Genomic DNA, 20,460 nt, shown 5'->3' on the forward strand with positions numbered 1-20,460 from the left:
AGTAATCCAGATTTCAAAAATCTTGTAAAAATGAAATCAATTTTGGTAGAAGGTTTTTCAGGATATCTCGTAAGAACATAACATTAGCCTGCTGGATCAGCCCAGTGGCCAACCAGATAGATTCCTGTGGGAAATATGCAGAAAATGAGCACAAGCACTTTCCCCTTCCATGGTTTCCAGCAACTGTCATTCAGAAGCATTTCTGCCTCCAACATTGGAGGTAGAGCGTATCCTTAAATAGCTTGTGGACAAATGCTGGCTCCCTCAGCCTGAAAGCGAGATGAGTGCTGCACCTCATAGTTGCCTTTGACTGGACTTAACCATCCAGGGGTCCTTTTTTTTAATGGCTAGCCTTCTCAAATATAATAGCCAGGTATGTTTCCTTTTCTCATGAGAATACATCAATGTAATACCAATCTGAAATGTACAGTTGTGGACCAAAACTTTTTGTTTCATGTTATTACTTTTTTAGAAAACGTTTTGGTAACATTTGAGTATATGCAATTTCATAGTGCATATACTATGATTAGAATTTCATTAATTCTAGAAATGACTGAAAACCAAATTAGTTTCCCATGTGTTCAACCCTCGTCTTTGAATTAGATACTCTTGCTAGGTTAAATAAACTTAAACACCCTTGTGACACCTTGAAGGTTTAAAGCTTGTTCTATAATAAATCTTTTAGTCTTTAAGGTACCCCAGCTGTTGTTTTTGCTTCAGCAGACTTAAAGCTTTTCCTACAGTAAATCTGTTAGTCTTTAAGGTGCCTTAAGCTATTGTGTGTGTTGCAGCAGACCGACACAGCTACCCCTCTGGACAGGTATTCAGATTATAGCAGGACTGGTCCCAGCTCCTTGGTGGGTGGGTGTGTTTGTGGGTGTGTTCACAGCATACACAGTTAAAGATCTATAATGCAGTGCAATGTTAGATTATTAATATGTATTCAGTGAAGACCTGCAAAATATGTAAAAGACCTATTACATTTTTAGAGCAAAGCAGCTCCTTCACAAATTAAAAAAACAGAACTAATCCCTTTTTGTAATTGGCGTAACAGTGGCTAGATAACTTGAGAGTTTAAAAAGTGCAGTTCTTCCATCTAGTAATTGTACTTTAAAACAAAGTAGTAAACTGCAGAACACTTCTAGTTATTGTTTTGTGCTTGTGGCACATTGTACTAGTCTTGATTACGGTTGATTGCTAGAATCATCTGTGGGGTCCAGGGACTACCACCTTGGGTTGGAATTTCACCACTGACTACACTTAATTGTAAATAACTATTGCAATCAATATATGGAGTTGCAGCCACAAAGCAGTTTATGATGCACAGCATTGTTCCATGCATCTTTCGTCTCACAACTCATCCATTTACACTGGGCACACCAGGGTTAGCTGTGGGGGATCAGCTTTATTCTACTTCCACGTAATTTCATTTGTAAGAGCCTTTCATTAAGTGGGAATAAAACTGCTGCTGCTGATGCTCAGCGCTTTTTGTCCATACATACATGAAAGACACAACTCATCCATAATTCATTGAATAATGCACAAGGAATATCTCTTGGAAATACCTAACTATTTTTGTAAAGGAAATTAGAAGTCACTTTTCACAACTTTTTACAGTGGCCTGTAAACATTATGGTGGGCAGCTACCATGGTCTGATATTTGGAATGTCCGACAGCCTCATGGGTTCTCTTTGTTATTCTAGCCCCTTGGATGTTTCCCCTCCACTTAGCCATGGTTTACCATGACACCTGAACTTGTATCACCATAGCAACTGCTAAGCCGCAGTTTAACTGTGCACTTTTTCAAAATTAAGAGAGATCAAAACAAGGATTTCCATGTTAAAATCTGGCTTGAGAGCAAATTATGGTCAGTAGCATTTGTGACTACTCCAGTTCAGATATATATTTATTAATTACACTCCTTCATTACAAAATAATCATAGAGCAAAATAATCATAGAGATGGACAACAATTAAACAACTATATGACATCAGATGTAGTGTAGGAGTGTGTTATTTGGGGGAAACATCCTTGAAGGCCAAATTTGGGGCCTGGCCTAGCCCATGGGATGGATATTTTCCACCCCGGACCGATAGGACTCCTGTTCTCTCTCACTGGCCTATCACAAGGTGCAAACCCTCAACTCAAATTCCTAAGCAAATACAGTATTTCTGTGGATGATGATGACTCCCCCACCACCAACATTGACCTTCTGGCCTATGCTGATGCCAGGGGAGAGGACACCACTGAGTCAGGTCAGGCCTGCTCAGTTCGCCCACCAAGTCTTCAGTAATACACACCATGTCAATTGCTTCATGAGACTGGTCATGCACTGATCTGCCATTCAGCAGCAGTACCAGGTAGGACAAGTTGCCATGGCATTATATGTATTTCTGGCTAAGTGATAGCTCAGAAAAGATCATGGCTGCCAAATGTCTTTGACCTCTTTTCCTTACCTGACAAATACTTAGAATAAGGAAAATGAGAAAAAACGGGGGGGGGGGAGTATAAGGAAAATGCAAAGATGTAGATTAGGTATGCAATAAATACAATCATAGTTGTCATTAAAGGTGGACAGAGGTATAAGTGGCATGCAAATCTCTGAGGTGTTCACTCTGGTCAGTCCATGGTCTTGCATTTAATCTAGGATGATGTCTGAACTGTGCTCCTGTCCCTACCAGTGCTTTCCTTGGATGTTCCAGAAATAAAGCCAGTAATGGCCAAGTGAGACTCCTACAATGGTAGGAGCATATCCAGCAGTAAGCCAACAATAAATTTCTAGGGCAGGTGAAACCGATACTTGCATTCCTAATGCCCCCAGACAAATAACATGTAAGATTCTCTTTCTGAACAGATATTTTCCTGAAATTGTAGTTCTACATTTGACCTCTCATTCTTTATCTTCAAAGATGCTTTTCACAACAATTTCCGTTAGAGGTCTGGGAATTTATTATTGTAAATTGTAAAGCAGAGGCACATTGTGCCTTCACAGCAGCCGTGAATGTATTCCATTAAAACAATAGTTCATCATATTGTCCTTTGTTTCTCATCTGTAAATTAATCAGCTTCTTTTTAGCACCATCTGTCAAATTCACCTTGAAAGTGCTCAACCCTTATTATACATGTGAATAACATTTACATTTATTTAATATAACATGCAGCTAAACTTTATACACTTGAAACCTCTGTGAAATTTGAAAGTTGCCCACTTCAGCCATAGATTTATTAAGGTTTTGGAACAGAAACTAGAAGGTTTTTGCTCCTGGCATTGCAGTATAAGAAGAAAATGTGAAACTGGCAGCATGAGAATTCTTTATCAAATCTTGAGCAGATAAGGAGAGGAGACTGAATGTGTGTAAATACCATGCCTAAGTCAAGAGAATAATCTGATTGTCTGGATCTGTGCCCACTGTTGAACAGAACTTGATTTGAAGTGCTGGATTCAAATCAGTAATCCATGCCAACATAACCTACCACTTTTCTTGATCACTATTTGTCTTTTCCCCCTGTAGACAATATGCTAAATATCAGCCCCACAGTCTGTGAAAATAAGCGTCTCAAATAGTCTCCTTTCTAACTAATGTTTAGAGAGCATGCAGGCAGCATTTGTTTCAGGTTTCAAAACCAGGAAAAGCAGAAGTATGATCACTGGACAGAAGTGGTCACTGGGGCTTCACAGACACATGGAAGTAGCAAAATGCCATCTTTAATATCTTCTGTTCCCTGCCCTTCACTCCAGTGGCTCCTTCTTTTGTTGGCTGTTCATTATTACAAATTTCTTGACACATGCTTATTTCAAGTGTCAATTTTTGATGCTATAGTCACTCTATGTTTATCCACCACTTCCCATCTTCCAGAGGATACTTGTGTATAGTGGATGGGACTGTTGCTAGAGGAGCTTTAACACCCTTTTCATTACTAGCCTCCTCTGCTGCGCTTGTCCTTTATCCTGCTTTCCATCCCTACTTATGTTCCACCAATCTCTTGTTATAAGTTTTCCACTGGGACATTTTTGCCCCGACCTTGATTCCAGTGTCTGCTTCTTGTTCCTTTATTAATACAATGTGCAGAAAGGGGGGGGGGCTGCATTATTTGAAAGATTTTTACAAAGATGGATGACCACTTACCATCAAAGAGATGCAAATTCAGTTGGAAACTATGGAAATACCATGGCTATTAAGTTACCAATTAAGGTCCTTTTTAACAAATTCCCAGGTTAAAAATGAAGCCACAAGACAATGACATATGAGAAAATAATCGTTGAAGAAAATATAATGACAAAAGGATTAATACATTTTTTCTATAAATCTATTATAGAGATTCAGTTTTGCCCTCAGCGAAATTTGAGGAGGTGCTGGTTATTGAATTGGAAGTTAAAAACTGAAGAAACATGGAACAGTGTGGGGAGTAAAACCGCCATCTATATTGGCAACAAGAAAAAGAACCCTTAAAATTGTACATGACTGGTACTAATCTAAAACCAAACAGATCTCCCATGCATTGGAGAGGATGTCCTATTATAGGGACATATCAGTGCATGTGTTGGGAATGTCCAAAAACGGAAAGGTTTTGGAAAAATGTATTTACATAAGTATTTTAATTACAAGGCAAACAGTTTCCATGACTTCAGGACTAGCTCTACTTAATTTGCATAGTCTTGATATATTACAAATTAGAAATAAAGAATTCATAACACATCTATTAACCACTGTAGGAGCAACCATTGCCAGGACATGGAAATCATTACAATTATTGACTATGGATCAATGGTATAATGTAATTTGGTAAACATCATTATTGGAAAAACTGACAAAAATTATAAGTAGCAAGAGGCCAGAAGAAACACAACAATGTTTATGCATTTTGTAATTTTGTTGATTATATGAATAATGAGGCCTATGGCAGAACAGAACCCATAGTTTACAGTTTGGTATGCATAAAGTATATATTTTAACTTTCCCTTTTCTCCCTTACTTCCTACAAATTTCTATAAATTAATTTTTTGGGATGCAAAATCCTTTTTACTAATGGTCAACAATCCAAACATATACACTATTATACATCATTTCATATCTGTAACAATTTATATCATAACACAACTTGTTAATGAATGTAGTCAGAAATGTTTATCTGAGCATATGCTGTTTTAAATTAATTCTCATTTTATGTAACTGTTGCATGTCATATGTCTAAATGCAGTAAACAAATAATTATAAATACTTTAAAATAAATACTTGTGTCCTTCTTTGGACACAATTAAATTAGCTTAAAATGTATCTATATTCTTCCAGATTGGTTCTAATATCTTCAGGACACTTCCACCAAGTGAAAATCCAGATTTTGATCCAGAAGAAGATGAACCTACGTTAGAAGCTTCATGGCCCCATATACAGGTATACTGTTCCTTTGTATAACTATTTGTATTCCCAATTCATGCTGTTTCTGTACAGTGGAACCTCGTTTTTTTAACGTCTCGACTGCCAAACATTTTGGAAGCCGAACACCAAAAACCTGGAAGTTAATGCTTCCGTTTTCAAACATGCCTTGGAAGTTCAACGGCTTCTGTGGCGCTTTTTTCCATTTTCACCATTCACTTTGCCGATAGCCCTTTGATTTTCGATTTTTGAATGTTTCAGAAGTCGTGTGGACTTCTGGAACGGATTATGTTTGAAAACCAAGGTTCCATTGTATTAACATTTCATGCAGTAGTATGCTAGTAGTATGCTAGGGTAGCAGTTTTGGAAATGTAATATTTTATTTTATTTTATTCCTTTTATTCCTAAGTAACTATATAATATTGATTTCCCGTCTACCTTTCACCTCCAAACTCCTAGAACTTGAGGTTTACTCCTACTGCTTTGACTTTTCTCAGTCGCTTTCTGAACCCACAGCTTCCATTCTTTAAGTTCATAGAATCATAGAATTGTAGATTTGGAAGGGAGCTCAACTGAACCTGACCCTCACAGAATTATTGATTACCTTACTGTCAAATCTATATATGTCTCTACTCTACTCTGTTCTCATTTATCTTGATTTCTTTGCTGCCCTGGATGCACCTAACTGTCATCTCATGTTTGATTCTTCTGTGCTTTGGCTTGGATACTCTGTATATCCCTGCTGGCAGCATATGGCCCAAAACTTCTGGGCACATGTGTGCTCAGAAGCACTCCTGGTATCTTAAGAATGGTTAACACGGATCAGGAAAACATTCCTCTGCACCAAGCCTGAGAGAGACTACACTTGGCTGCTGAAATATCACAGTAGATCAGGAAAAGAGGTGCTGTCTCTTTAAGAGCCAACACATTTACTTTTATTTGGAACAACTTCTGCTGGCCCTTTACATAGTGGATAAGCTTTTTGCTGCTTTTAAATTTGTGAATTTATTGCATTTAAAGGTATATTTTCTAAATGTGTCTGTTTTACTCTTTCCTAGCTGGTGTACGAATTTTTACTAAGGTTTTTAGAAAGTCCTGATTTCCAACCTAGCATCGCAAAACGTCACATTGACCAGAAATTTGTACAACAGGTAAATAGTCATCTGAAATATTTGTAATTTTGTATGAAGATAATTGGTTGAATCTAAAGAACCTATTCCACAAATGGAAAGACTTCTTTAGTTTGCAGGAGAACTTCAATCCAGTCGATGCTTCCGCTGGCAGAAATGCAAGTTGTCTTGAAGGGACCCCCAGTTATCTGGAGTAGATTTTCAGGAAGCAGAGGGAGAAAGACTTAAAGCAGGAGCAGCTGATTCTGCTTATAGGAACTCTGGATTTGAGTCAATGTTGCATGTATCATTGTGTAGAGCAAGAAACAAAACTGTGGTGGAGAAAACTACTTAACATTGCCACTGAACACTTCAGCTAATTTAGCAACATGGGGCTCATTTCATGCTTAAATTGACCTAAACCTGAGTCATACTGAAATAATGTGCTTTAATTTTTTTAACTATGCGTAAGACTTATTTTAGCAGGATTTGCTTATGTAACCTATCTGAGTTGTGCTCATTCATTTCAGAGGCTTAGGTGGGCTTAAATGTAAAGGGGCTCCTGACCATTAGGTCCAGTCGTGGCCAACTCTGGGGTTGCGGCACTCATCTCGCTTTACTGGCTGAGGGAGCTGGCGTACAGCTTCCGGGTCATGTGACCAGCATGACTAAGCCACTTCTAGCAAACCAGAGCAGCGCACAGAAATGCCGTTTACCTTCCCGCCGAAGCAGTACCTATTTATCTACTGGCAGGAGCAGGGACCGAGCAACGGGAGCTCACCCCATTGCGGGGATTCAAACTGCTGACCTTCTGATCGGCAAGCCCTAGGCTCAGTGGTTTAGACCATAGCGCCACCCGTGTCCCCTAGGTGGGCTTAGATAGGTATAATTACAACCAGTTTTAAGGAAATGTTTTATGAACTTATTACATGGCGGTAATATTGTTCCTGTTCTCTAAAATAGGGAAATACTTTTATTAGGACCAACCGAAATTTGACACAACATTGTGGTTTGGTTGGTCCCAGTTAAAGGTATTTCCTTGCTGTAGATTTTGTGTGTTCCCCTACCTGCCCAAAGGATTCATGTAGCATCTATGCTTTTGCTCTTTCTTATGTAATGCTGTTTATAAAGAATGAATTCACTTTGAGCTTCCCTGACCTGCATTTATGTGTGAAGTAATTTTTGACAACATGTCACTGAATCAATCCAGTGCTTAATTTTGGTATAGTTTAGAGGGCGGTGGGAGGAATTTGGGTCAAACTTGTTTTTCTTTCAGTTAGGATTTAGTTACTGGGTATTGAAGTAATAAGCAATGCTTTATTAATAGCTGTTGGAGCTTTTTGATAGTGAAGATCCACGAGAACGAGACTTCCTAAAAACAGTGCTTCACCGAATTTATGGCAAATTCCTTGGATTAAGAGCTTTCATCAGAAAACAAATCAACAATATTTTTCTCAGGTACAATATATGCAGTATTTGTTTGTTTGTTTACTAAACATACAAATTAATCTTGCAAATGTATTTTAATAAAAATAAAATTACTTGGCCACAGTTTTTTACTAGGGTGCTTATCCACATGTATGGGGATTAAAAAAAACCCCAAAAAACAAAAAACCCACCCTTCTCATACACTTGAAAGCAATGGATTTTAAAAGAGCTGCTGCTGGGTTAAAGGACTAGGGAAATATGGACTGTCTCCCCCTTGAGGTAACTTTCCATAACTTGAGAACATTCTTCCTATCTTCTCCATAAATCCCAAACTGACATGTTGTGCAACCTGGCTGCTATCCTATGCCTACCTAATTCCAGTTAAACTGATTGAATTCATTGACGGATGTGAATTATTCACCCACTTCTGAATAAGATATGAATAAAGTGCATCCAAAAATAGGGTTTTTGTCCGTTTTCCTCCTAAAAGATAGGTAGCTTCAGGTGCTTCGAAAGACGGTGTTGTATTCAGTGTAGCTCTAAGTAGTGCTTTGTGTGAGCAAAACAACTTCTGCTGTGCAACAGGAACTCCCACCCCCTTCTCCCTGCACACCTCATAATCTATCCTGGAGGTTTCCCCAACGCTGTGGAGGAAATTTGGGTGTGGCATGGGGGGAGGGGTTGAAGGTCCTGCTGCACAAGGAGAAGTTGTTCTGCTCACATATCCCGCCCCCCCCCCCCAAGTTGAAAACTGCTGTAAGAAACAGCTCACCCTTTGCATGCCAGAGGAAGTGTGAACTGCAGATAATAAAGCTGACTCTGGCAACAAGAAAGTTTCAGGCATAAAGTATTATATACAAATAGCAGATTCAGCAACCATTGTTTGCAGATTGGAGGCTTCAAGCATGAAACCATAAGTTTGGACTGTTTAAACATCTGGGCATTGGAAGTTTATTTAGCACTTGGAGAAGTGTAAATGTGCAAGGAATTTCTTTTCCTTTTGAAGGGACAAACTTCAAAGATAAGTATACTTTCCCTTGATCAGCCGTAGCTCCTGGGGAACATTTATATTTGCCATAGGTGTCCAGTGAAGTGGTAATTCACATATAAAACAGGCAGGGCTTTAAGTTCTGTCACACTTAAGTTCTGGCCAGGAGAAAGGAGAATGATAAAGTAATGCTAGAAAAATCACCAGTTGATCAAATAACTTCTATCCATACAGGTTTATGAAGAAAAGTGTTTATGTGTTTTTAAAAAGCTGAAACCAGTAGTATTTTAATGTGTAGAAAGTCTGCTACACCACTATGAACACTTTAACTGTGCTTGCTGCTTGAAATTGCACATTCTTGTTCCAGCCTTGCTGTGCTTTCTTCTATGATTTAGTACTAGATTCCCAGAGCTGGTGCAAGCGGGGCTCCCCCTTCTCCTTTTCCTCTGGCAGCAGCACAAATACCTTCTGCTACTTCAGTGTATCAGCTCTGGAGACATGTCTGTAATTCATATGCAACATGCAAGGGGTTTTTGAGGGACTGGAGTGTCTGCCCAAGTCTGTGGCATTGAGTTTTCAGGGATGTAATGACATATCCATTCCTCTAGCGCAGACAAACATTTAACTTGTCTCCTTTTCTTTGTGGTTTTAAAAATCAATTTGATGGTTTTCCTCTTTCTAAAATTATAGAAATTAATCAGGCCTGGTTGCTCATATGGCAAGCTTTATGCATGAATGGATGTTTAGTGATGGTGACTTGAAACCGAATATGCAATATGGCTTAGTTGCACCCCAACCTACCTCTCTACCTCTAGTGCTAGAGCATTGTTGCACAATATTGCAAATGGATTCCCTTATTTCTAGACTAAAATGAAGCTGAGCTTAGCAATTTAATATTTTTATTTATTTATTAGAAACTGTTGAAGTGTGTGTGTGTATGTGTTTATTTTCTGTGTTCCATTTTGCTCATATATTGACTGACTGTAAATGTATCCTGACAGGTTTATATATGAAACAGAACATTTTAATGGTGTTGCTGAACTACTTGAGATACTAGGAAGGTAGGTTTACTCTTTTGCCAGTTAGTGGTGGTATTATCATTATTATCATTATTATTGTTACAGCTTATTACTCACCCTTCACCCAAGGTCCCAGGGCAATTGGCAGAGCCATTTGAGCAATGTTCAAAAGATTTGGTGGATTTTGTTCTTGATTTTGCTCCCTGAGTGTGGGAGCAGCAATTCCATGTGTGTTCAACACAGAAAGAGGTGGTTGGAAAATGTAACCATAAGTGGGGCTTGCTGGTGATAAATGTAGAACCAAATCCCTGGCCTCTGCCAGCCACTTTCCTCTTTGTAGCTTTTCTCATTGAATGAAATGCCCCTCAGCCAAGCTCTCATAACAGAAGTGATCTTGGTTGGATATAAAAGGCTTGATGAAGGGACTATGGGGTGATAAATAGTGGACACAGAAAGGGTTTAGCACCCATCATCCATACTATTGCTAAACTTGGCCCTTCTCTTTGTGTTTGGAGTAAATCAGGACTGCCATAACCACTTCTAGTATGGCCCAAAATGGTGGCTATAAGAAGTAGTAGTAGTAGTAGTAGTAGTAGTAGTAATGATGATGATGATGATGATGTTTCTCTTTTGTGTTAGCTTTTATGCCGCAGGTTGCATTTAGCTAATGTACTAACACATTGTTCCAACCCTGCCTCAGGAGCATCCCATAACTGCAGCACTGCCCTGGTACATTGTGAAACCTTTCCCTAGCTTCCTGTTAAATGATTTACACCATAAACTAAAATTGTAGAAACACCATGTGATGCTACAACTATGGGATGACTGCCAGGAACCGAGGTTGGCTGAATATGATGCCTGTGACAGCCTGTCTGTCTCTTCCTTTCTCCAAAGCATTAGTTTTATAGCTTAATTCTTAGCTGTGTGACTTTCACCAAAACCATTTCTGCCAGTTCAACTATCGTCCCGTCTAAACATTGTTAAAGCAGAGAACACTTTTTCAGAAGAATTCAGTAAGAGGATTCCTCGTGATGACTGGCAACTGGAGCATTGCCTGATTTGGGAAGTAAGGTGCTTGAGTTGAAGCCCATCTTCAAAGTATTAAAAAGGGGGCACTCTGAGGCTCACCCCAGTTGCTATGAATTGCCTTTTTGGAGAGCTCTTATCTAAACTAACCCCCTACCACAGATTTGTTTCAATGTTTGTACATGCAATATTCACATGACACGGAATAGGCTTCTGTATGCTTGTCATGGAATGATCATCATGCAGTTTGCATGTTTTTCCTTGTACTGAAGTGTGTCCCATATGGAGAACAAAACGTCAGAAGTTCTTAGAAGCTGCACTGAGTTGATACAAACTTAGCTACATTGATTCTGCTTTGGATTGATTTTGCTTTTTGTAACATCGAAAGCACTTGCTGCTCCTGGTTGAAAGGATGGGCATCTGATTGCTGAAGAGGAAGGAGCAAGCCTGATAAACAGTTCCTGAGATTTGCTGCCCTGTAGTCAATGTCTTCAGCGACATTAACTGTTCATTTTTACCTTTAAAACAGTACAGTAATAATCTTTCCTGTCTAATTTCTTTCCCCCTACAGTATTATCAATGGTTTTGCATTGCCACTGAAGGCAGAACATAAGCAGTTCCTTATGAAGGTTCTCATCCCTATGCATACTGCAAAGGCTTTAGCTTTATTTCATGCACAGGTATGTCTTTCTGTAAACTGGATTTTAATCTTGATTGGAATACTCTAGGCTATGCAGATATGACCACATGCTCTGATTTTTATTTGTTATTTTTGAAATGGTTAGCTTACTTTAGTTTAAGGTTTTAGAAATATTTCAGATTCAAGGCAACCCTAGTCACAAGTCTGGCAAATCTGAAACTATACTTGACATTCTGAATAAAATTGATAAACTTTACTTGGACTTATGTGCAACTACTCACCTTATGTGTCTGTTTTATAGTTGCCTTTTATTTTTTGTCTGTTACAATTGTTTTCTCTGTTTTATATACATATTTTTCTCATGTACTTGGTTGATTCTAGGAATGTACAGGATTTGTTACAGTTGACCTATATATTACAGTTTAGAAAAGTAAAGCATGCACCCGGGGGACATGGCTTTAAGTTGTTGTTGTTGTTGTTGTTGTTGTTGTTGTTATTAAATTTGTACACCACCCTTCATCCATAGGTCTCAGGGCAGTTCACAACATAAAAATACAAGATAGAAACACAAAATACATAATAAAAACAAAGATGAAATGAAAAAATAACACCCATTAAAATAGTAGTAATAATAATAATAATAAATGCCACCCATCCAACTGGGTTGCCACAGCTGGATAAATGGGTCTTTACCACAAGTGTCGTCTTGTTAGGGTTTTATTCTTGTTTTAAATGGATTTGTACTTGTGCTTTTAATTTTCTTATCTGTAAATTGCCTTCAGACAGTGGTTTAGAAGGCAATTAATGAATTCATTACTACTACTACTACTACTACTACTACTTACAGTGTCAGCAGTGATGCTCATATTCTTCCTCTTAGTATGTAGTTTCTTTCTCCATCCCCTTCCCATACTTGGGTTGCATGCTCCTGGCTGTCTTTCCTTGACTAGGAGGAAAGTGGACAACCAACTTTCACTAAACCAGGAGATCCTCTACTTGAAGCTCTCCTGGACCAGTTGTTCCTCCTCCCCTCACAGCAGAGAAGAATGGAGTGCTCGAGATCTGAATTTGAGTCCAGATCTTTCAGATCAAAAAGTTTAACCAGAGTTTTATATTAGTCTCATTTTCTGTAGATTCAGTAATTATCTTGTATGGGCCACATGCTTAATTGCCTTTTAAAACAGTGAAAACCTGTGCAATATTATCTTTTTCAATAAAACATTTAAACCTTTTATCTGTGTTTTAGCTGGCCTATTGTGTTGTTCAGTTCCTGGAAAAAGATATGACGTTAACAGAACCGGTAAGTGATGTATGTTCAGTTTGAAAATTTTTGGTGCACTTGGTTTAAAAAATAATAATATTGGTTCCACTATGTTTATGCAGCTCCCAAAGATTTGTAGGAGATAAAAACATGCCCGTCTCATTGTCCACATGTGCCAGAGGATTTAGAAGCAAGGAAGGGTCAGTGTGAATACAAATAATGATTTGGCTACTAAACCATGCCAAATTTTGCAAGCATGATGGCTTGTTAATAGGAATTGCCTAAGTCATAGATCTAGACTTTGCTTGAATTCTGAACAGTTTAAAATAATTGAATTAGCAAGACTCTCGAAATTACTACATAGACTTTTCACCCCTGGGAATTTTACATTAAGCAGTGCTTATGGTGGACCAGATTTGTTTAACAAAGCTGATATTGATAAACATTTGACCTACATGAAAAAGTGGAGTTTAGTAGACATTTCTAGCATTACATGTATTTCTTGTCCCACAAATTTGTATCCCACATTTCTGTTAATATGTGCAATACAGACAACAAATGGAACCTGAATAAAGGTATCATTAAATCAATTTAAGATTGAAAATTAAAGAATGGCGTATTCCTTTGGTGTTTGTTGAAAGATCAGTGTTTGTCCAAATAATTGGGAATAGGGAAAGACTCCTATATGCCACTACTGGTAGTGTGGTTCTGACACTGAGTGAGCTAGATGGACTAATGGTTTATCTGACTCCTTGTAGTTTCTTGTGTAACGTGTAAATGGTTTTTAAAGTTACCATGTACATTTTTGTACAGATAGAAAAATAAATTCAGCCTTTTAAAAGCCGTGGGTTGAATTCCAAGAGAATAATAGAAGATACTATAACACTAATAAATGTATGAATTATCCTTCGAAAACAGAGCTAAAACAGTTTGAGATATGACTGGAACAGAACTGCACTCAAACTCAAGATGCATTTATCTAAAATTATATAATTAAAGTAATCAAAATTAAGGTAGTCTTTCTGTGCATTGTGAGGGGCTAAATGTATAAATCAATCTTAACAGGTGTGTAATGACTCCTATTAAATTATTTTTACAACCTAGGTTATCAGAGGATTGCTCAAATTTTGGCCAAAAACATGCAGCCAGAAAGAGGTCAGTTCTTATTAATTTCCATATATTGAATTGCAAATAATAATAATTAACAGGCCAGAATGTCTGAACGCTGTTTATTCTAGCTGTAATATTGCTAATAAGTAGGATTCTACTCATATTTTAAAAATAATTGTCTTAGCACTGAAGTCCATCCCTTTGTGGTCGGTGTCTGTATATGGAGGTATCCCTCTAGCGCTCAAGAGTTTGGTTACCAAATCCCTCTAGAATAACTTGCTGTTTGTCACAGATCTGTTGTGTAGCCACTTGTGATGTGACTAGAATCAAGCCCACATGCTTTTCTTTATAACAGGTCATGTTTTTAGGTGAAATTGAAGAAATCCTGGATGTTATAGAACCAACACAGTTCAAAAAAATACAGGAACCTCTCTTTAAACAGATAGCCAAGTGTGTGTCAAGTTCACATTTTCAGGTATAACATGGCATTTTCAAAAATTTTAACAGACTCTATGCAACCTCACAGTCCTGATAATTCCTGTATGTATATTTCAGGTTGCTGAAAGGGCTTTGTACTTCTGGAACAATGAATACATTCTGGGTCTGATTGAGGAGAACATTGATAAAATTCTGCCAATTATGTTTGGTAGTTTATACAAGATCTCCAAAGAACACTGGAATCCGTATGTATTTTTTAGCATTCAGTCTTTCAAAAGTTCCTTCAGATATTCATACAGTAACTGCTGTGGTTGTGGGATAGCTTAGTTGGTAGAGCATGAGACTCTTAACCCATCGGTCATGGATGCTTTCGTTTAGATTCCTGCATTTCAGTGGCTTGGACTGGATGACCTTTGGGGTCCCTTCCCATTCTACAATTCTGTGATTCTATGATTTCAGGGTTGTGGGTTTGAGCCCCACATTGGGTGAAAGATTGCTGCATTGCAGGGGTTGGACCAATCTAGTTCAGCATCATGTTCACATAAAGGGTAGTGAAGTCCCTATGGGAAGCACACAAGCAGGACATGAGCGCAACAGCACTCTGCCACTTCTGCTTCATAGCAGCTGGTTTCATACTGCCCCTGATACTGTACATAGAACAAAGGCTACTAGTTATGATAGTTTATGTTCCAGGAATTTGTTTAATCTGCTTTTAAAGCTGTCCAAGTTGGTAACCATCACTACATCTCACAGTACCTGTCAGCCTGCAACTTGGGTTCATTTAACTTGTGCAAATTCAGCTTTAGGCATGGGGGGGGGGAATTAAAAGGGGGCGAAGGGGGACGGGGTTCTGGGAAAAATGAGTTTGGCAATCCCACCTGGCACTGAATGCAATGGGTTTCTACTCTATGCAATTTTCGGTTTCCCCAGAATGCAACGCCCACGTCAGTTGCGGGCCTACTGTGCTGAATTCCACCATAGATTTGTATAATGACACTGTGATGCCTGCATTTTAATTTTCAATCCCTTTCATAAGGATTCCAAATGTGGAATTCGCCTGTTTCATAGCTGCCACACATTGGGTTGGCATTTTTGTCAAGCTATCTATCATGGCCCCAAGATGTCTTTCCTCACTAGTCAGCACTAGTTCAGACCTCATTGGCATATATATGGTTAGAACTTTTTTGGCCCCAAATGGGCATCACTTTGTGCTTGCATTGAATTGCAATAGCAATTTTACTGCCCATTCAACCCAATTTGGAGAGATTGGTTTGTAGCACCTTTATAATTTTTTTTTAACTAACCTGAACAATTTGCTGTTAGTAGCAACCTTGGTCACCTCACAGCTGACCCCTAACTTTAGATCATTTACATTTACCAGTTCCAGTAAAAATCACTGGAGGGAACACTCTATTGGGAGACTTAATCTGTTTATTCCTGCCCTCTCCTTCCTGTTCTTTAACCAGTTACTGATTCTTAAGAGGACCTGTCCTCTTACTCCTTGACTGCTAAGCTTAACCCAGGAGTCTTTGGTGAGGGATGTTACCAAGAGTTGTTGTTTTTAAGTCTTCAGTACACAATATCTGTTGGAACACCCCTATTCACATGCCTATTGATTGTCTCAAAGAACTCAATAGGTTAGTTGGATAGGATTTAACCTTGCAGAAACTGATTCAAGGCTTAGGCACAATCTGCACTATACATTTCACAGAATCATAGAACCAGAGAGTTGGAAGAGACCCCAAAGGTCATGGTGGCTCTTGGTTATCACTGGCAATGAATTTATTGTGTGTGTGTGTGTGTGTGTGCGTGCAGATTATGAAAAATAGTGTCTCTCTAGAGGAGTATCACAAAATGAAAGGCTGAGTGAAATTTGTAGACAAATCTGCTCAGAAAACACACACAAAAATATTTTCTTGTTTCTTCAAATGGTTTTAGATAAACTTAAGTTCTAACTGAGTCCTTGTAAATGGAAGCCATTATGAAAGTGCTTTCTTTCTTGCAATTGTAGCATTTATAACATTATTTGAACATAGGAATTTGTTGAAAATAGCATTCCCTATTTTGATGTTACATTGTGATGCATACCAAACGCTTCCAATATTTGAACTATGTAATATTACAATGGTAACAATCAGTTCAGCTGGATTAGCTGGAACTCCTTCCCAGCGTTTTGTAACTTGAAAGGCAAAAGTCCCCAGTGTACAAGTTGAGTCGTGAAGCTGCAGATATTCAAGAGAGAACATCTGTTTTAAACCTAATTGATTATATTGCTGCCTTGTATTTTATACAGAATGGAAACAAAAGTCAGACATTCAAGACAAATGTTGGAACACATTTCTCTCTTAATTTAACATTCTACTTTTCCTTTTCTTCTAGGACCATTGTGGCATTAGTATATAATGTACTGAAAACACTGATGGAGATGAATGGGAAACTGTTTGATGAACTCACAAGTACTTATAAAGCAGAAAGACAAAGGTATTCACCCACCTCCATTTTGACTATACAAAATGTGCCTGAAAACATCCTCTAAATTAATGCTAATTTGACATTATGGTAAATTTGTAGCTAAATAAATCTCTCCCCACTAGCCTCATCAAGCAACCCTGATGCTGGTCAGGAAGGCAGCTCTGTGGCCTTGTCCTACCATGCCAGTGGCACCTGGTAGAGACCTTGTAAAAGTGTCCTGGCACTGTCAGATGTGCAACTAACAATGACATGACACAGGGCTTTTTCAGTAGCAGTACCTAAGCTGTGGAACTCTTTCCACTAGGTAGGAGATCTGTGTGACCCCTTCCACTACAGTCAATACTCTTTAAAAACCTTTTTGTTTTGCTGGGTCTTCAGTTCCTTTTTTATCCTTTGTTTTTCCTGTCAAGACAGTTCCTATATGTGGCGTTTTGCTGCTTCTGTGTCGATCAGTATATTGTTTTATTATTTGCTTTGTGATTTTGAGTTTACACTGAAAAGCTACCTTGAAGGATGTTTTGGGCAGAAATGTGGTCTAAAATATTCCTTATAAATCTGTTCAAGGAACGGATCAATTTTCCATCCAAGTTGCTGGGGCACTGGGTATTCCTGGCATAACATTGCCACTCATTCTCTCCTCCCACTTCCCAGTCCTCTCAACATTGGAAAGGACATTGCTCTAGGGAATTCTCTTCTTTCAGAGAGGACAGCTTTTCTGCTGCCAGCACCTCTTTTAAACTCCTTTATCTGCAGTGGATTGGAAAGTCCACCCCCGAGCCCTCTGGGCATCTCTCACTACTTGTCCAGCGACCTGGGAAGAAGTGCCTCATATGATGCTGTTGGGCCAATCCAGGAGCTGTGTATGAGGTCCACTTCAGAACCAGTAGGTGCTGTGGGTCAGATACGGCTTGTAAGCTGCCAGTTAGCCACCAACAGGCAGTGGACACCAGCTCACGCTATGATAAACAGGACTTCTGATACGCTTGCTTTATCAAACTCATTGAGTGCACAGCAACCAAAGACTCACATTGCTTTACTTTTCTACAGAGAGAAGAAGAAAGAGCTGGAACGCGAAGAACTGTGGCAAAAGCTGGAAGAACTAAAACTAAAGAACGCTGTGTCTGACCAGCCGAGCAACACGTCCTCTGTGACAAATGCACAAAATGATCAAGTGCCAAATGAGAGAGACAGCCTCTCTTTGTGAGGCATGTTTTATACACATTTTTTAAAAAACTATGTAAAAATGCAAAAGAGAAACCTCATCAGTATATTTGAAATGGCCATTTTTCCCCCTCTGGCAAAATGTAAATGAATTTTTTTGAACTTAAATACAATAATTGAATGTGACATTATTTACCACAGCATATTGTAAATTTGTCTCTAATCATTGCTATATTGTCACTTCTGACATTTCATAGAAATGAATTTTATCATCCATGATGTGTGTGATTTAATTATGGGAGTGGTGAAAATTATGACTTGAATTTTTCTCTTTTTTATTGTGTTGCACATAGGCATAGAAGCCAGCTATTTACATTTCCCTCCAGTGTGCTTTCACATTACTCCAGACTTTGGCTGAGATTCTGGAAGAAACTTCTAGGTTTTCTGTATTTTCTCAGATTAATGCTGTAGTTGTATTCCTACTTATATGGGAGCTAGCCCCATTGAACTTAATAGGGCTTGCTTCTGAGTAAATGTGTCTAGGATTGAATAGCAATCTGTATCTGAATGAGATATTCATCATCTGTCCATTACAGATTTCAGAGCTATTCCTACATAAAGAGGTTCAGAGAGCAAAGCGCTATGGGGATAGAGTGTAAATGAAGCACAAGTTAAAAATATGATACAGCACATGTGAGCTTTATGATTGGATAAAGAGAAACTGTCATTGGCTTCCACTCAACAGTTGCTTTGCTGTGCTTGGCTCTCATGTCTCTCTTCAGTGAGAATTCAGTCATTATCTGTCTGGTCCTGTAACTGGGGGTGGAGCCAATCAATGGCGCTCCTAACTTAGCTCAGGACTCCTTGTAGAGAGCCTAGCAGTTTTTGCTTTCCGCTTGGCTCTGCAAGATGGTCCAGTCTCTTATTAAAGGTGCAATTCCTATTCGGGTATAGAAACATCTGTGTGACAAAACAGTTCCTTGTTTTGCTTTAAGAAAAATACAGTGTGCTTATTTAAGATGGGAAGCTGACTCTAGAAGTCTTGTCTGTTTTTTACTTGATCAGGTGGTGTGTTGTTCTTTTTTTTTTTGCAGAACTTTCTATCAGAGTACCATTCCAGTCTCTTAAATTGCAATTGTGCGGAAAATGGTTTTGTATTGAAAGATTGAGGGATTGAGCAGCATCAATAAAGTCTTTATGTTTGTAATTAGTGCTGTATATTACCATCTTTGTAGTTTTACCATGCCAGACAGAAGGATGCTTGTGGTGGGTTTTTTTTTTGGGGGGGAGGAGGGCTCTCAAGAAAGGTATTCAGATTTATGTAAAATATAATGAAAGGACTGAACAAAACATGGGCTGTGAAACTGAAAAGGAGAGAAGTTGGCAAAAGAAATGTATGTACATAAGTCTCTGATGTAGTTCTAAATGAGCCTTTGTACAGAGAACACAGGGTGAGATTCAACTGAGTCCCATCAGCGGTAGCCTTGGGCAAGGACCTTCTGCTTGTGCATTTTCCCCTCCCCCATGTGCCACCCCTTCCCCGAACTGTGGACCCCCAGAACTGTGTGGAGAGGGGAGGATCAGTCCATATGGCAAACTGAAATTGTTGTGGTGACAAAATGAGGCTACTCCTACATTATATGATCCTTAGTTTCACTTTCACTTCATTGGCTGATCTCTTTCTCAGTTTGGCATGGGATACATACACATGGAAAGCTGTTGTCAGGGGTTCAGGAGCAGAGGCACAGGGAAGAGAGGAGATGGAGAGCGAAGGGGAAGAATCCGAGGGGAGCGTAGGAGAAGAGGACAGTGGACCGAGGGATTCCATGAGCCTCTCCAGCGAATCGGAAGATTCACAGAAGGGGGCGCCAGTGGCCAGGGGTAGGGGGTTCCCAAGGGGAACGTCCCAGGAGCAAGGGGGCAGCAGGGACTCCCAGAGCAGTAGTTGGAAATCAGGACCAGCTTCCCCACCAGAGCAGAGTGGGGGGGAAGAGTCCCAAGGATCAGGGCCAGTGCATTCCCCACCAGGGAGAGAAGATAAGGCAGGGCTGACCACACCTCCATCGGAGAGTCAGACAACGGAGGGGAGGTCAGATCCGGCCAGTATCCCGGAAGAGGGAAGCAGTGACAGAAGTAGTGTAACGGTCAGGAGGAAGGTCACTGGGTTGGCGCGAGAGGTAAATTCAAATGTACAGGAGCGCGGGACAGCAGAGAATGAGGATTGGGAACCGGGTCCTAAAGCCCGCCGGAGGGAGGGGGAGGAGCTAAGCGACTCAGCGTCGGAAGAGTCCCGAAAGGGCAATGCCCCAGCGGGCAGGAGGACCCAGAGGAGGAGAGAGCAGCGTAAGAGGTGGAGCAGGGCTAGGATCTTAAACTGGTGTCATAGGGGAGGAGACTCAGACGGTACTTCGCCGGTCTAGGCTTTAAGACGTA

At 39.4% G+C, this 20,460-nt stretch overlaps 1 protein-coding gene across 1 annotated transcript in view; it reads left to right on the top strand.

The window, feature by feature from the left end:
* The window catches only part of PPP2R5A (protein phosphatase 2 regulatory subunit B'alpha), a 44,056-nt gene extending 24,822 nt beyond the window's left edge, over positions 1-19,234 (top strand). The window contains exons 3-13 of the mRNA XM_079968811.1: positions 5,292-5,393; positions 6,434-6,526; positions 7,812-7,942; positions 9,902-9,961; positions 11,517-11,625; positions 12,832-12,885; positions 13,951-14,001; positions 14,312-14,431; positions 14,512-14,639; positions 16,774-16,875; positions 17,914-19,234. Coding sequence (XP_079824937.1) covers positions 5,292-5,393; positions 6,434-6,526; positions 7,812-7,942; positions 9,902-9,961; positions 11,517-11,625; positions 12,832-12,885; positions 13,951-14,001; positions 14,312-14,431; positions 14,512-14,639; positions 16,774-16,875; positions 17,914-18,070 — 1,107 coding nt within the window. The 3' untranslated portion in view covers positions 18,071-19,234. The remainder of the gene's footprint in view (positions 1-5,291; positions 5,394-6,433; positions 6,527-7,811; positions 7,943-9,901; positions 9,962-11,516; positions 11,626-12,831; positions 12,886-13,950; positions 14,002-14,311; positions 14,432-14,511; positions 14,640-16,773; positions 16,876-17,913) is intronic.
* The last annotated feature ends 1,226 nt before the right edge of the window (positions 19,235-20,460 follow it).

This window comes from Podarcis cretensis (genome assembly GCF_951804945.1).
Source record: "Podarcis cretensis genome assembly, chromosome: 3".
In the NCBI taxonomy this organism is placed as follows: domain Eukaryota; kingdom Metazoa; phylum Chordata; class Lepidosauria; order Squamata; family Lacertidae; genus Podarcis; species Podarcis cretensis.